Raw genomic sequence first — 16,650 nt, forward strand, 5'->3', positions numbered from 1 at the left:
GTTCACTTTCAAATTTGCATCACAATCCCATCACACACATGGTTCACATTACTACTTTTTCATGAAAAACATGAATGCGCATTGTGGTCGACATCTTTTTTTTTTTTTTTCCATCCTTGGATTTGTGCATCCCATGGTCATGTAGCCACAGGTTATGAGAAATCTCGCAGCCTAAATAACATCTCTGGGATGACGGGCGCACCGCTGCGTCTCACCCCTATCACCAACTCCACCTTTGAGCATTTCGAGCCACCCGGCCTCAGGCGATGCCACTCCCCCATCCCCTCCATCTTGTAGTACAGTATAGCTACCGAGGAAATATCACAACACACAAAACGACAGTACATTTCGAGCTAAGTGGCGGGGTAAAACAACAAAAGACACACATGGAAAGCTGTACCTTCAAAACACGTTAGCCATCTCAACTACTCAGTTTTACAGACTCAATATGAATACAGATCATTTTAAGAAATATTAAGGTCCTAAAATGACCCACACCCCTTTTGAATATACTGAAATAGGTAGGTAGATTGGCAGGTGTATTTTCTTAAATACTCAAACATACCTGCGTGACTAACAAGGACAGAGACAAGGTTAGTTTAGCTTGATACTGCGTAATAGCTCAGCTAGCTTCCCTGTGCTACTTCCTCCCTCTGTCGGTTGCACCTGCACTTGTCCCAATGTCTCAATCGTTGGAGATTTAGTCTAACTCTTGAACAGTCCCTTGTATGGTATACACACGGCCGGAAGGATTTGCATTCATTAGATACCGCACAATAGAGCAGTGGCATCGTGTAGAGGTAGCTAGCATATTGTACGGAAAACAGCTATGTCTTCCAACATACAGTTTGTACAGTATGTGGAGAAGCACTTTGGGTTCACTTGGAGTTTCTTCAGTGCAAATCCAAACCGAACAAAGTGCATTGTGTTCGCAGGCTTATCGTCAATTTTGCACCCGAGCGAGAGTATCTCACAAATGAAACGTGGATATACCGCTGTACAGTGACTACTCTAACTTATACCCAACTTTCATTTTGTAGTATTGGCCCTGGAGCAGATAGGTTAAATTGTTACCCCCCCCCCCCCCCAAAAAAAAAGAAGGATATACTAACTTTTGTGAGCTATAGGAATACCCTTAGACACAAAACAAACCCCATAGTACATGCACGCAGATAAAAAGAAACACACTCACACACAAACATCTAGCATGTGTTTGTATCTAATAACAGAAACAATACTATGATATGTATCTACAAGTAGAAAAAAAGTTGTAGGTAAAAAGCATTTCACAAAATGAAGCTGTGGCACTTCTGCACCTTCTACGCGATATTAAATGAAAGTTATTCTGAGATGCACGCGGCACCGTTTTTGTTCTCGCTTTGTCCAAGCAAGACGGGGAAAGAGAGTCAGAATAATTGCATTGTGTACCCACACTGTAAAATAGAAAATAAATCTCTTGATGAGCTTTCTCCTGCTTCCAATTTAGGCCCCACGCTGATGCGCACTAAACATGAGTCGTAGTCTCGTTGCAGGAGAAATGGCGAAAAATATCCGAAGAAATGTTTCATTAACTGTGGATAAACCCTGAACGTGGGAACCCGCTGTGGTTGGTTTGGAAATATTAGGAAGAAATAATGTATTCTACTTTGATTTTTATCCTCCTCAGTAGTCAGAGTGTTTCCAGATTCATTTCGACACTCTTTAGACCTCTTAAAGGTGTTCCAATAAACCTAAAGGAAAAATGCAAATTATTTGTGGTCTTTATTTGTCCACCAAGGATACGTTTTACGTCCTAAAGCGAACAGCTAGTTCTCGTCACACATATTTAAATGTGAAGCCAATCATCGTAGCCTCCCTGTTTTCCATTTGCTGTTATTAATGTGCCAATGCTGTTTTTTAAAATTTCATACGGAAAGGTTAATCTGTCAATGTGGGATGATACACCTTCTCACATTCTCACATTGGGATTGTAATGTTTGCCTGGATTGATGTCAAACACAAATCTACAAATGGTAATGCAGCTTCCTTTTTTTTAGCCAGTCAAAAGCCTTACATTTTGGCAATCGCTGTCACTGAAAAAGATGGGATGCCCGGGGAGCAAAGTTGCTGCGTCACCCCCATGTTCTCCCCGCGCGCTCTCACCTGACATTGATATGTGAGTCAGCACATTTCGAGATGGAGCCTCTTGTGAGAATTATCGGAGCAAATGGAAGAATAGTAAGGAAAAACATGTTTTCGGGGGGTTGGCTTCTCCATTAATAGCCTTTTAAAAAGAGCGGTGAGTTGTGGGGGGGGGGGGGGGGGGCTGCATGAACAAAACAATACAGGAGCAATTATTCAACATTTGGCTCCACATGCCGTGACAAGCGTAGTAACTCTGCTGCTCAGCCTAGATACGAGAATTTCATCTCATTGCCCATCACCACCAACAGCGATACAACGTTGCGCTGACTCCAGTGTGATTTGGCTGGAAATGGCAATATTTTGAGTTTACACCCTTTTTTTGGCTTCTCTTTCTTTCCCTGTTGTAACCATCATGAACTCCCACCCTCACCCCCCCCCCCCCCCCCACCATCTCCCTCCTCTTCTGGCCATCCATCTCTTGTCTCGGCTGTGGCAATTCAGTAGGAGGCACCGTAAACGGCTATTGGAGCGACAGCCCTTGGTAGAGGAGCAAACGGACATAAGCAACAAGCCACATGGGAGGAACTTGTGGGAAAAAAAAAGAGACAGCATTCAACGTCCAAATATGCAAAGGAGATAAAGGAGACTGTGCTGTGGGATCTGTGAAGTTGTGTTCTGACGCAACGAGTGTGCACATGGATGGGTGCGTGGGTGCGTGCGTGGGTGTGTGTTCACATGTGCATGTGCATCTACCTCTGCACAGATGCGCAAATGTCAACTTTTATGAGAAGAGGAAGGAATACTGAGCAAAGTTTGTATTTATTCTTTGCCTAATGAAGCATCTTTTTGTCCTTGTCTTTTTATGTGACCCCCCCCCCAACTTTCCTCAAAATGAGAGGCCTGTTTCTCTGATCCCTCATAATAACGCAGTGAACTAGAAATGATTTATTTCATATTGATTAATGTATATGGCCTCTGGTTAGACCATTATGTTGTTTTCAGCTTTCCTTTCATGATGAATTGACGAAGAACGTCCAGCCAACAATTTTACTCCCCGTATGAGGCTGACGAGTAGTTAAAGCTAATAAATCCAAACACATTTGTCAGAAATATATCGTTACAATAACTTATGTGACAAAACTGATCCTCGTAAAAAGTATTTTTTTTCTGTTATATTGTTTTTATACTTTTACACCTGGTGTTGTTTAGAAGCTTGCCTGACAGGAAAAATTTACTTTTTTTTTTTTTTTACAGGAAAATGAGTGATATTTGATCAAATGTGCTTATTTTCATTCTGGGCAAGATGGAGTGGAGGGGGAAAGGAGATCAATATTGGTCTTAAGTGCTTAAAGTCGAGCCAGACATTAGAAGAGCTTTCTTGCCCATGATTGATTTGCCCCTGATTGTGCACCAATAAGACAAATGTAGAGAGCAAAGTGTTTCTGAACTTTTTAGTGTCAGCCTTGCATTTTCTGTCAGCATAACTTATCGTACAAAATAGGTCCCCGGCTCTCGTTGTTGCTTAGCAGCTTCAGATTGATTCCTCATTTTGCGGCAAATAATAGCAAAGTGGGACTTTTTTACTGAAAATTGTGGCGCATTCTTTAAAGTGGATAGCCGATGTACTGTACATGCCAAGGTTTTGTACCGGCACAAATGCTGACCTGCATAACGATGTCAGTGCGACTGGGCCACGATTCAGTCAATTTAAGGCAGCTTTAACGTGGACTGATTGAAATGGGAGTTGGTCCTGCAGGGTTTGGGGTTCATTGTGCAACATGGGTATGTTAGGCAAAAGCTTCCATTTTCCCAGAGGGATCTACGATTTAGATGCATTCATTCGTTGATGTATTTCTTTATTTTCTTTTGGGGGTTCCTGACAAATATGTAGCTCACTGTACGTGGCATGGACACTGTGCACAGACATATACACACACACACACACATGCACACACACGCACACACACACACACACACACACATCGAGACCTGTTTCCCCAGTTTCTCACCTCAACCTCCTTTCGCCACTTCTTGATAAAGTGTGCCACTTACGTCACGGTTATGTAGATAATATGTAAAATGTGTATTGTAGTTAACTGCATGGATTTCCATTGCAAGCAATAAGGACTCTGGTATGAAAATAATGTGAGGGTGTGTGGTAAGATTTTAGTCTTGAGCTGATCAGATATCAACTGCACGTGTGTGTGCGTGCGTGTGTGTGTGTCTGTGTGTGTGTGTGTGTGTGTGTGCGCCCGCGTGTGTGTGTGATTGAGTGTGTGTGTGTTTTGGCACATGCATATGCACTAACAAAAGCATGACAAAAAAAATCTCTTTGAATGCAAAAAGAGGCAGGACATGCTGACATTATGCATGCCAAAATGCTATGATGCTACTGGTCCGTCAAGACCAAGCTAGGTACTGTAACGGGGCTGGGCAAGGGTGGGAAAGTTTATTTTTGCAGGATGGGGAGGGATTACATTTCTTATGTCTTGTATAGCAACTTTCCTATTGATCTTGAGAGACTTGTGCTAAGAGAAACGTTCACATGTTTAGCTGATAATTTCCCTCCCCCCTTTACTTCTATGCTTCTTTTAATGATCAAAAGCGATGCTGATAGCCACGTGCTGATCAGATTTATGCAAAGACATGCAGTAAATGTGCACGAATGCTAAGATATTAAAAACATCTTAATAATAATTACAATCCAGCTTCTTCCATGAATGTTAGAATGTCTGCTCTTCTGCTTGAAGACAATTCTCCCATCTGAGAGACTGTTTTTTGTTTGCCTGTTTTCTACATGATGTAGCAAATGCTTCTGTCAACACTTTAAACTTTTTGTTCAGGGGAGGTAAACATCTACAAGGTGGCATTTTAGTGGCGAGGATCAGAAAACTGCCTCTCACTTGGCTACAGGAACATTTTGAGTTATTTTACTGCCTCATATATATATATATATTTTTTTTTTTTTAAATTACCAGAAGAGTCATAAAAAAATGTCATTTTTAAAGTGAGATAGAAATGCAGTACACTCAAGGTTGTTGTGGTTTATTTAAAGTAGTATCCCGCAGAAAACTGAGCAACAAATAGTAAGAGGGTTTTTTTTTAATTTATTGACTTCAAGTGGAATTTTCAAACTAAAAGTCCATAAATGTCATACAATTTGGAGACCAACCATAATGTTTAGGAAAAATATGCCTTTTTTTTGGCTAATTGCTGTTCTTTTGAGATGCCAGCACAGATGGCTTCCAGGAATGGAAAAGAGGAGAAGGAGGATGGGTGCCATTAGTTAGCTGTAATTAGCTTTCCTACAACCACCGTTGCCACAAGCCATGACAGTTTGCTTTGCTACGCTTCACATTTTGTAAGCATTCCAACTGCTGATGTGAAGCCAGTGACAGATTAAAATAGCAAAAAGACGCATGAGAGCTTTGAAGAGTGAGATATTATTTAGCAACGGGAAAATGTACAAGTCAGAGAAGTAAACATGAAGCATTATAATCATAAACATTATCTTAATTCTGTCTCTGTTGTAACTGTTGTAACTCCATTCAAGTAGCTTTATTTATTGTACCTTATGGGATGAAAAAAAAATTATTTATCCTGTACTGTGAACCCCGGTATAGTATTTACAAATGCTATCTTTTATTTTTTGTTTATTTGTTTTCACCTATCTTTTCATATTTGCTAAAGACTCCCCTATTCACTCTATAGTGTTTCCGCCAGGGCAATAAGTATTATTTTGGTGCTATCTGGTGGTATCTTGTGGCAAAGTATGTTTATGTGATTTGAAGAGTTTCATTTTGACCAGAGGGTGGCCAAGTCCGATCCTTGAGAGCTCTTATCCAGCCTATTTTATGACCTTGTCAAACAACACGACTTTTTTGTTGTTTGCGCTGTTAGACTACAAGGTAAATATTGTTCTGTGTCTTGGACCGGGCGAGATGTTGTTACACGACAAGTCCGTCGCCAACCAGATCCTGCCCATTTATTGTGAGCGTCCGTCAATATTCAGTCCATCGGCGCTGGTCTGTCGAGGATGCGGGACAAGCAGCTGGCAAAGTCGACTGAGGCATTATGTGCATGTGTGGGTTTTTTTCTATGTTAAGAACAGGCAAAAAAAGAAGAAAAAGTTTAAAAAAGAGAATGGGACTGTCTATTCTCCAAAAAGAACTTGAGGTCATGAATTTATTTGATGACACCACGTTTGTTAATCAGCTACTAGCTTTGCAGTTAGCATAAGCCGAAATGCGATTTATATTGTCCAATATTTCCCCTTTTGTTCAAAGCCAAATAAACAACCGATTGAAGGACGACGTAGAACGTGTCGCACTATGCGGCAAGACGAACAAAAATTCTGGCATGCCAGACTTTCGTCGTCATCGTTGTCATGTAGCGTCCCACGACCAATCATTAGAGTATGTCACATTACACAAGCTACAACGCGTCAAAACAACTCAAAATCAGCGACACGTCTGTCAACTCAAAATCAGGTTACGTTTGTGTAGTCTGACATCGGCAATACACGTCTCCCTTCAAATGATGAGCTCATCAGCAAGCTCGGAGAAGGCTGATAACGATCCTGATACAGTATTTGAATCGAGTGGGTTGGAAGAGGGAGACATCTAAAACAGGCTGGTAGAGCCTCTCTCGGACTGGACATGGGCATCCTTAATTTATGGGAATATGTAGTGATTCAACGTCATCTTGTGGCATCTACACACAATTACAAACCCTTTTCATGGGGTGTCAATTGCTCTTGGATTTTTGCTATTCGGTCCCTATCCTACGCCAATAACTGTGTATCCAATTCTTTAGAGTCTTTAGAGTTTAGACAAACCAACCCATGAGACCAACCCCATCGAGAACAAAATGACATGCGAATATAAATTGCTGATGTGGGTGGCTATACACATTCCATTCCAAATCGAGTTGAAATTTTCAATCAACCGTCCAGATCAACTGATATCATTATCAAGTTCAAACCATATCCTAGATTTTGCGCTCACAAAAGCCTCCCCCAAGTAGATTCCTTCCTTTTGGTGGACATTTGGTAGACCTGACAAACTAGTCCATAAACATCCTCACCAGCTGTTTTGTAATTTAGTATTCATTGAAGGATCAATCCTAAATCAAAATAACCACCATACTTGGAATAATTATTCTTGAATTGTTTTATTGCATTACAATATCTGAGAAACGTGTTAAACCTTTATCAATTAAACCTAAATAATCTACGTCAGGCAAAAGAAATTATTTTATACTAATAAGGGTGCGTCATGTGTGAAGTTTTTAGGTTATAAATTATTTTGGTGTTGCTATATTGTGTTTTTATGTTTGTTTATTTGCTTTTTTCAATAAATTCCTTGACAAAACACAGACACATGCACGTTGTAAGTGTTTCCTCCCTTTTTTTTTAAATCAATATACAACTCAGGTATCTCCTTGGACCCTCTTATTGTTATTGTTATTGTTATTGTTATTGTTATGTGCTATAAAGAAAAAACAGCGAATGTGAAAATTTGATTTAAAAGGGTTTTGTTTTCCTCTTGTTTTGTGTGTCAGTGAACGCCACATCCCTCTTTGTAAACCTTGTAGTTGGTCTGACTGTGTTTCTCCTTCTCCTCAACACTTCTTTCATTAATTTACAGTGGATATAAAAATTCCAAAAACAAAAACCAAGATAAATCATTTTAAAAAGAAATCCACCATTACTTTGAACGGTAACCTGTATTCATTTGGACCAAAAAAAAAAAAACATTTTTGAGATGCAGTTTGAATTATCAGTCAATATTAGCGCAAAACCTTGAGAGTCTGAAATTGTCAGGAAAGGACTACGGTACTTGAAAATCTGAAATGTGTTTGGGGCTTAGTTCTACTTAACTTCCATTTTGTAATTCACATTTTCCTCTTGAGGGTCTCGGGCATGCTGGAGACTATCCCAGCTGTCTTCGGGCAGTAGGCGAGGTACACCCTGAACTGGTTGCCAGCCAATCGTAGGTCCAATTTAACATCAGTTTGAATATGATTGGGTAATTCTGGACACACCTTTTTTCTTTTATTTTCAAATGAGTTGTGCAGGTCATTGGTCACGTTCATGGTGGTGGTTGTCTGAAATGATTGATTTTCCCCTCGTTTTTTTTTTTTTTTTTTTAAACAACAAAAACCTAGCGTTTGAACAGTGGTGTGCAGATTTTTTAGATCCACTGTAATTCTCCTTTGGTGAGATTTTACAACCCCCAAATATAATCCATTTTCTTCACAATGAAGCATCTGGCAGCAACAAATGAAGTAAAATTTTACCGCGTTCGTACCATTTGAGAGAGGAGCAACACAGAGGAAAGATCAGAGACCTTGAATGGGAACCAAGTTTTGTTTTGATGGGGTGTTTGATGAGATGTGTTCTGTCGACTGAGCAGCATGACAAGAAGCCGATGAAGGCTGTCAAAATGAGTGGTCACGATGAGGAGGAAAGGAAGGCGGAAGCAAAGTCACCGTTCCAAGTAAGCCAACTATGATTGTATTCCTCAATCTTGTGTCTGTGTATTAGCTTATTGCTGATGTATGTTGTGCTTGTAATGTTTTAAAAAATGTTAGAGTGGGTTTTCGTTTCTAAAGCGTGCAACTTAAATCTTTTGAAAATGGTGGTGTTAGTGGCTATCTGTTGCCCTTGATATGCTACCAAGCTAGTTTTCCCCAACTCCGCTTACGTTTACATTCACGCGGCCCCCACCCCTCCATCGGCTTGTGCTGCTAAACGATTCAACTACTTTGTAGGACGTTGGGTCTTGCCGGCTTAGCACTTGTAAAAGCTCCCGAGGAGGCGTAGTTTTGAACCCCAAATCCCTGGATTATAGTGCTCGCGATTATTTGCTGTGGTTGTTATATTTACCATTTTTCTGTGTCCTAGTTGAAGAATTTCCGTCAAACGATCCAAAACTGTAAGCTAATGCGGCTAACCCAGGCGCTGTTAAGTCCAAAGACAATGAATAATGTAACGCAATCGTTGATAAGGGAATCCACTTATTTCAAGGCGGTCCGATGGAAATGGAATCTAAACAACAAAAATCCAAACAATAATAACTACTATCAATTAAGAAGAACTTTTTACAACAATAAAACAAAAGTTGTGCGCCAAAAGGCGAACTTTAACGGATTACAGTACAGTAGTACCCTACTTACGAAATTAATTGGTTCTGGATAAAAATGTCTTAACTAGAACATTTTGTAAGTAGAGATGCGTTTTCCATGTAAATGCCCAAATCCATTCCAAGCCCCCCCCAAAATTGAGACATCAATGTTTTATCAAGCATAAAAATTGACGAATTGGCGAATGACGAGGATGCTGCATAAGCACATATCAATTTGTCTACACAAATAGACACAGACGGTAGAAGGCCTTCTTAGCCAATGAGATGCCAGGATAATGCTCAGTAATAGCCAATGGCAGAGCAGCTATGAGTAGGTTGCATTCAGGAACATCGGAGCTGCGAGTAGCAGCCATACGGTATTTTTACCTTTCGTATCTTGAAATTTTTTTTGTAGCAAGCGGCAATATTTTCCTCTTGAGGAGTTTTGTCACTTGAAAATTTCGGGTGAAGAGACGTTCGTATGTAGAGGTACCACTATAGTGTTAAAACGTATTAGCATTATACTTTGAACAATGGACAAAGTAATTGTGTAACTTAGCCTAACGTAAAAATGAAAAATACATTGATTAAAAAAAACACACACATGAGAATGTCGGAGGTTCTGGACTAATCTTATCCCGACTTAAATTTTGCCACTACTTTGTTGTTAGAACCCATTGACATAGCAATCGGTGATGGCCCACTCAATACACCTCTTGCATAACAGTAAAGATAAAAGTACATCACGCTACATATAGACATAAACTGCTCCATAGAAACTACTGTATGTGAATTGCACAACTTACATGTGTTGCCCTTCAAACTCTACAAGTGTGTAACTGATTCTAACTGCTCATTAAACGCATGACACTAGTGTTATTCTACAATTGTAATCACGGTAAAGATGTAAGATAATAAGATATCCTTTATTTGTCCCGCAATGGGGAAATTACAATCAGAATTCAGAAAGGAAAAACGCTGGGTAGGGAGAGGGAAAAAAAAACCACGCTCGAACTATCCTCTTCCGAGGATAATTTAAGTCCAGGATAAAAAAGACCCTAGCACATGAATAAGCATTAGACAGTTACAACAAGTCACAAGACATAACATGTATAAGGGGGGGATGAATGGGAAGGGGGGGAGGGGGGGTAGGGTAGGGTAACCGCGACGCCGCTGACGATGACCAGCCGCACGGTCACCGTTGCGCTCCGCATCATCGAACCACGTCACGGGGGAAAAAGAATCGGAGCGATGAAGACGGTGATAACAAGGATGTGTATGCGCGTGTGGTTGTCCAGTTGTGTATGTGTATGCGTGTACAAGTCATAGCTGCTTCGTCGAGGTCTGCTCATCATGAAGACAGTCCCGGCTTATCAGTCCATGGCCGAGAAGGAGGGGGGTGGTGGTGGGGGGCCCTAGACTCCATGCGTATTTCCATCCAGGGGAAAGGCCAGATAGCGTTGTTTGTTTTGGAGAGACGGCCGCCAGCAATTCCAGACAGCCTTGAGTCCTTGGTCTGTATCTCTCACTGGCGCCGATCAGCCAATCCTCAATTCCTTTTCGAAGCGGAAATTCCAACGTCTCCATGGTATTATCGATCGCGCGGAGTCGCTCCAAACCGCAACAATATTGCGGTTGAGCTCAGTCACCGCTTGAGTCTGAGTGTTGGACATTCGCGCCAAGCCATCCAGAGTGACCGGCAGCTTCTTCACTTCCAATAGAGCTGCTCCCGTCGGTTGAATTTTGCGATAGAACAGCAAGCTGCCAACACCAAACAGCAGCATACCTGTTATCAAAAGGCCAATAATGTAGATGTCTTCCACATCCTCCACGGACAGTACTGTCAGGCACACCGGTCTCCACTTTCTCCATGGATCCAGGGCGTATCCGGCAGCAAGTGTCCCCGGAGGGCAAGCAGGCTCCCCACTGCCCGCTCTTTCCGTCGAAAATTTTTTGTCAATTACATCGAGAGACCAGCCAACTAATTCCATGGTTAGTTCTTCAGATGAAAACACGGTAGGAGGCTAGGGAAAAAAGTTGGACAAAAGACAGCACAAGAAGACTAAGTGGCGAGCAGGGAAAAAAAAAAAGTGGGGGGGCAGGGAGCAGAGCAGAAGCGTCCGCCTTCGTCGAGAGCCAAGCAGAAAGCAGAAGATGTGCAATTGTTCTTAAAATTTCACAACTACATTCTGTGCATATCTTTACATCATCTATTTTTCCAACCTGGCGCTGCAGTTCCCTCTGGTGTATTGCAACAATGTAATAAGGCATTTCAAGATATAAGACTGAAAAATTGTTTTGCTGCAATTTCCACATGATGAAATCAGTGGGGGGAAAAATCGGATTGGTTCCACTAACATCTGTATTTTTTTTTGTCCTCTCCAAATGTTTAACTTTCAGTTTTATTCTGTCTTTTTCTTAGTGCTGCGTTTCTAAACATTGTCTGCCAGAGAAGTAATTCATAAGAGTGGGATAAGCAGCAAGTGGAAGATGCAGAAATGGTGGCAGATTGGCACACGGACTTTCCTCCACGTGACTTCAGTATGCATTGAACGAATTGAATTTGACTTCCTGTTCCTATTTATTTGCCCGAGAGTCAAGGCAGTTGCTTTTCGACCAACTTTACCAAGGCCTTGGACGATGTAAACAAGAGTTGCCGTCTATTGGGCGATGCCGAATTCAAATCAGTATGTCCACTTTAGCATTCAGAGTACTATGCAAGGCCAAAGTGATGGTGGCAGGCCCGGGCTTCTCTGTTTAGCCTTTCAGGAGGATCTCGACTCACATATCAGAAACATCAGCCACAGCTGGAACATAATCCTGTGATTTGACATCGTTGCAGCTCTTCAGATGACAACCAGGGACTTGAAATGTATCACATTTTATGGATTCTTTTCATACTATACACGAAGATACCTTGCGATCAAATTAACCCAAAGACATGTACCGTAAATGAATAAGAGAATACAAAAAAGATAGACATCTGCTAAAGAAAATGAAATGGGTGTTGTCTCGCTTAGCTACCCTCTGTCTCCCTCTTTTTCTCTTGTGTCTCAGCTTTGCTACTGCGCCTTTTTAGCTGACCTGCATGGCATGAGCGAAATAGAATACAATATTGAAAAAAAATACACCAAGACATGGAATGGTCTCAAATTTAAAAAAAGGCAAAAATGTATTTGTACTCGGTGGCGATATAAAGGGACACCATCGTCGTCAAAGCTACCATATTTTCTGCACTAAAGGGCACTTCGGAGTATAAGGCACACCCTCAATGAATGTTTTCGTATGTATGGCACACCACATTACAAGGCATATAGAAGCTACAATAGTGGCTGCGGTTGCATTATGCATCCACTAGATGGCACTACGCTAAAAGGATTGCAATACAATACAGATTTATTTATATCGAGCTTTCACAATCTCTGCAGCTGCAACAAAGCATTTTACAGAACATTTAAAATACTACATGCAAGAAATCAGAATATTGGTCCATATGTAGCTCCCTCAGGATGAAGCATGAAGCACGACACAAAGTCCATAAAAATACAGGGGGGTTCTCTTTGGCAACACATGAGAACTAGTCACAAACATGGACATGAAAGATAAATAAGATAAGATAAGATAAGATAAGAAAACCTTTATTAGTCTCGCAATGGAGAAATTCCCAATTCACAGCAGCAGTTATGAAAGGAAGAAGTAGAACAACAAAATATAAATGGCATTACAAAACAAAGGGCGGCCCGGTGATCCAGTGGTTAGCGCGTTGACCTCACAGTGCAGAGGTCGTGGGTTCGATCCCGGCTCCGACCTCCCTGTGTGGAGTTTGCATGTTCTCCCCGGGCCTGCGTGGGTTTTCTCCGGGTGCTCCGGTTTCCTCCCACATTCCAAAGACATGCATGGCAGGCTGATTGAACCCTCTAAATTGTCTCTAGGTGTGAGTGTGAGCGCGGATGGTTGTTCGTCTCTGTGTGCCCTGCGATTGGCTGGCAACCAGTTCAGGGTGTCCCCCGCCTACTGCCCGAAGACAGCTGGGATCGGCTCCAGCACCCCCCGCGACCCTAGTGAGGATAAAAGCGGTTCGGAAAATGAATGAATGAATGAATTACAAAACAATAAATGAAAGGCAAAAGTTATGAGGACAACTGATTCAACAAAAAGGCAGGGTTTTTTTGTGGGCTCACGTCCACAAAAAAGGCAAAATATCCTTAGAAGTCTTGCTTGTCTCCTTCCTTCGTTTAGTCAGTAGTTAACTCTGCTTTTTATATTATCTTCGTTTCATTATGGCTGCGCAGAGCTCACAAAGTAGTTGTCTGTTGGAGTGTGTGTTGGCGAATGCACATGTCGATCAGTGTCGGGCAGAACCCTTTTAGGTTACAATTGCTTCCTGCTAATAATCACCACTAGATGGCATAGGAACACCAACAGCGAAAAAACTATTTGGCCATATCAAGAGACTGTACCATATATATATTTATAAGGCGCATCGGATTATAAAGCGCACTGTCAGCTTTTGAGAAAATTGAATGTTTTTAGGTGCGCCTTACAGTGCGGAAAATACGGTACTTTATGTTTGAAGGAAGACCCAGATCATCAGTGCAACACAACGTCCCTGGTAATAAATTCCTGACAATATGTGATGGAAGAAAAAAAAAAAGCTCCACACCTCAGGGGAAATGTGTTGAGAAACTAAAGCCAATAAAGTAACGTCCATCATTCAAGCCGGGGGTTTCAAGAACTATTCTGATGACACAGTGACAATGGAATATTTCTTTAACATGGTATACAAGCATGGATATTTTTGCATGACCTCTGCAAGCCATTCTGAGTAGCCCTATGCATAATAGTACAGAAACCAATGAATGAATGGCAAGTTACTTTTGCAAATAAGATAGAAATTCTATTTTTGCTACCGTTTAAAAAAATATATAACAATCTATGTGCAACTGTGTTTTTTTTTTCTTGTCTAAGTAAGCGAGTTTGGCTATCAGCCGACTTCGGTCTCTCCTTTTGCTAAAATTATCATCACGACATACAGTATGTCATGGTAACTTCCATACCTTGTATGCTGTACAGCCGCATATTTGGAAATGTATTTCCACAGCGTTTTGTTTTTTGTGATTGTTTTGTTGATTCCGCTTGAACTTTTGGCAAGATTATTTATGCAAAACAATTCAAAGGTTCCCGCGAAAAGAGACAAGCGATTGGATGACATTGAATCATTTGCAGGATTATTCTCATTCGGTCATATGGGATAGTATTGTTGATTGAAATCTAATCAAAATGTGAGATTGTGTCTAACAGTATTGATCATTTCTCCCCCCAGGTACCTTATATGTGATTTTCAACTGTCGCGATTTATGCATCAAATCAGCTATTTGTTTAACGACTTGTTTTCAAAAGTGCTTTGTTCAAATATTCCCAGCTGACTGTGGTCAAAGTGGCAGTCTACATCCTGAATTTTCAGTCAATTCCAAGAAATATAGAGACAGACAACCGTTCACATTCAAATGTGTGTTGACATATTCAATGCAGATTTTCCTCCCTCTGCCGGAGAGGTCTTGTGATGACTTCATAGTCAATATCCAATCAACACACACACACACACTCACACACTTTTGTGAACATTCCAGTATGCCAACATTTTCCTTAATTTATCAGAGAATAATGCAAAAAAACAACAACAACATAACAAAAATTCTGCAGGAAGTGACTATATATGAGGGTGTATAATTTGGTGCTCATTGTTTGGCCTTGGCGGAGGTCTGTGTTCCAATTGACTGTTGTCGTTTGTTGTCGCTGTTCACAATAATACAAGAGATCATAATTCAGGAAGATATTGGACAAAAGGTTCGACAGTGTAACAGAACCCGTGTATGTTTAAGATGATTGATTATTGTTTGTTTTTCTTGACTTGAATTAATTATGGGGAAATTGTGTATAGTGTAACCCAAAAGGCAAGAAAAAAATAAAATTATATTGCAATGTACAGTAGTTTATCGACAGTATTCCAATGATAAATAAAGTACAGTCCTACGTTGTTTTGCCCAACATCTTTTTACATTCTCACGCTAATGTTTTGCATAATAAAACTCTCTCTTCCACTGTAGCTTTGTTCTTTCAAACTCTTTTTGTGATGTGGTAGATGGTATCATTTTGTCTTCCTAATCTTTGAAAATTCTAATGCCGTAGAAATAGATGAGTTTGTCAGCTATACTGACACCAGGATAAGGAAACATGAGAGGGAATGCAAGATGAGGGTCTTTCCTCCATCAATGACTTTTCTGTGTTTCTGCTGAAATGTCAAATCCCGGAGTGTGACAAACTTAGCTACAGTAAATCAAAAGAATTGATATCAAATATTTCATATCGAGTGAATCAATATGAGATATATGTAAATGGAATGTTTATTATTTCTCTTATATTTCTGAAACATGTATAGAACAAAACTGTATTAGTTACTTTGTGAACGAATCTTTATAAAAAATCAGTTTGATACATCTGGAAATTGACTATGAATGCCTATTTACCCTTTGTAGATAAAACATAAGGGCAAACAAACAGAATAAAGTAAAACCCTCCGTGGGGTGCTAAGAACAAAGCATATTACCTTTAAAAAGAAAATTGGGGGTGGTGGGGGGGGGGGGGGATTAAAGCTTCTTGCAATATTTTCCATTTGTGCCTTGTGCTTTTATTTCACTTTACACTGGACCACCAGCACGTCTCTCCTAAAACACCCTCTAGTGGGCATGCTCTTTTCTCCTCCAGTTTTAGGCCTCACAATATGAATTGGTGGATATAGCTATTAAAAAAAGAAAAGAAAGAAAGAAATGAAAAACTGAATAAAATCCTAGCTAGCTAGCTAACTAGGTAGATAGACTTTGAGTGCTCATGAAACCAACTCATCCTACCCTCAAAGAAATCGCTAATTTATTTTATGTATTGTAAGATATTTCAAACATGACCGAGGGGTTAAAACCTTGACACAGTCATGTTGCCTAAATTATTCATAAGGGTCATTTTCTTTATTTTGGAAATACATTTTTCGAACGTGTTTAGTGTCAACCATGCTCGATTCATCAATGCAATGTGGCTATATTTCATCCATCCATTTTTTATTGTGGGTGTCCTGGAATCTATCCCAGCTGCCTTTGGACTGATCACAGGGCAGTTGCTGGCTGCATACAGTACATACAAACATAGTCATACAACCATTCACACACAAAGTACACCTGTAGTTTTGATATGAAGAGACCAGTCCGTTTATGAGCTTGAAAGTAGTTTTTACTCAGCAGCACCAAGAATGTGTTACAGGCTTCCTCGTGTTGCCAATCAACCCTAGAGCTCCCGCGACACATTGTGGACGGGTGGTATAACAGCGGGTTAGAATGGCTATGTAATT

At 40.6% G+C, this 16,650-nt stretch overlaps 1 protein-coding gene and 1 long non-coding RNA gene across 3 annotated transcripts in view; both read left to right on the forward strand.

Annotated features, from left to right (window-relative positions):
* LOC147193313 (voltage-gated potassium channel KCNC1-like) overlaps window positions 1–4,535 on the forward strand; it is a 68,867-nt gene extending 64,332 nt beyond the window's left edge. Inside the window, exon 5 of one of the 2 annotated variants that reach the window (XM_086133278.1) lies at window positions 2,626–4,535. In XM_086133278.1, the coding sequence (XP_085989404.1) occupies window positions 2,626–2,669 (44 nt within the window). In that variant the 3' untranslated portion in view covers window positions 2,670–4,535. Of the gene's footprint in view, window positions 1–145; window positions 2,224–2,625 lie in introns of those variants that run through there. The other variant, XM_086133279.1, reaches the window with a different exon arrangement.
* A 61-nt stretch (window positions 4,536–4,596) lies between these two features.
* LOC147193314 (uncharacterized) lies at window positions 4,597–15,357 on the forward strand. The gene is made up of 2 exons (XR_015103266.1): window positions 4,597–8,624; window positions 11,674–15,357. It is a non-coding gene; the product is annotated as an uncharacterized LOC147193314 (long non-coding RNA).
* The last annotated feature ends 1,293 nt before the right edge of the window (window positions 15,358–16,650 follow it).

This window comes from Hippocampus guttulatus, chromosome 16, assembly GCF_054856545.1.
Source record: "Hippocampus guttulatus isolate MCC_2025c chromosome 16, RoL_Hgut_1.0, whole genome shotgun sequence".
Classification (NCBI taxonomy): Eukaryota; Metazoa; Chordata; class Actinopteri; order Syngnathiformes; family Syngnathidae; genus Hippocampus; species Hippocampus guttulatus.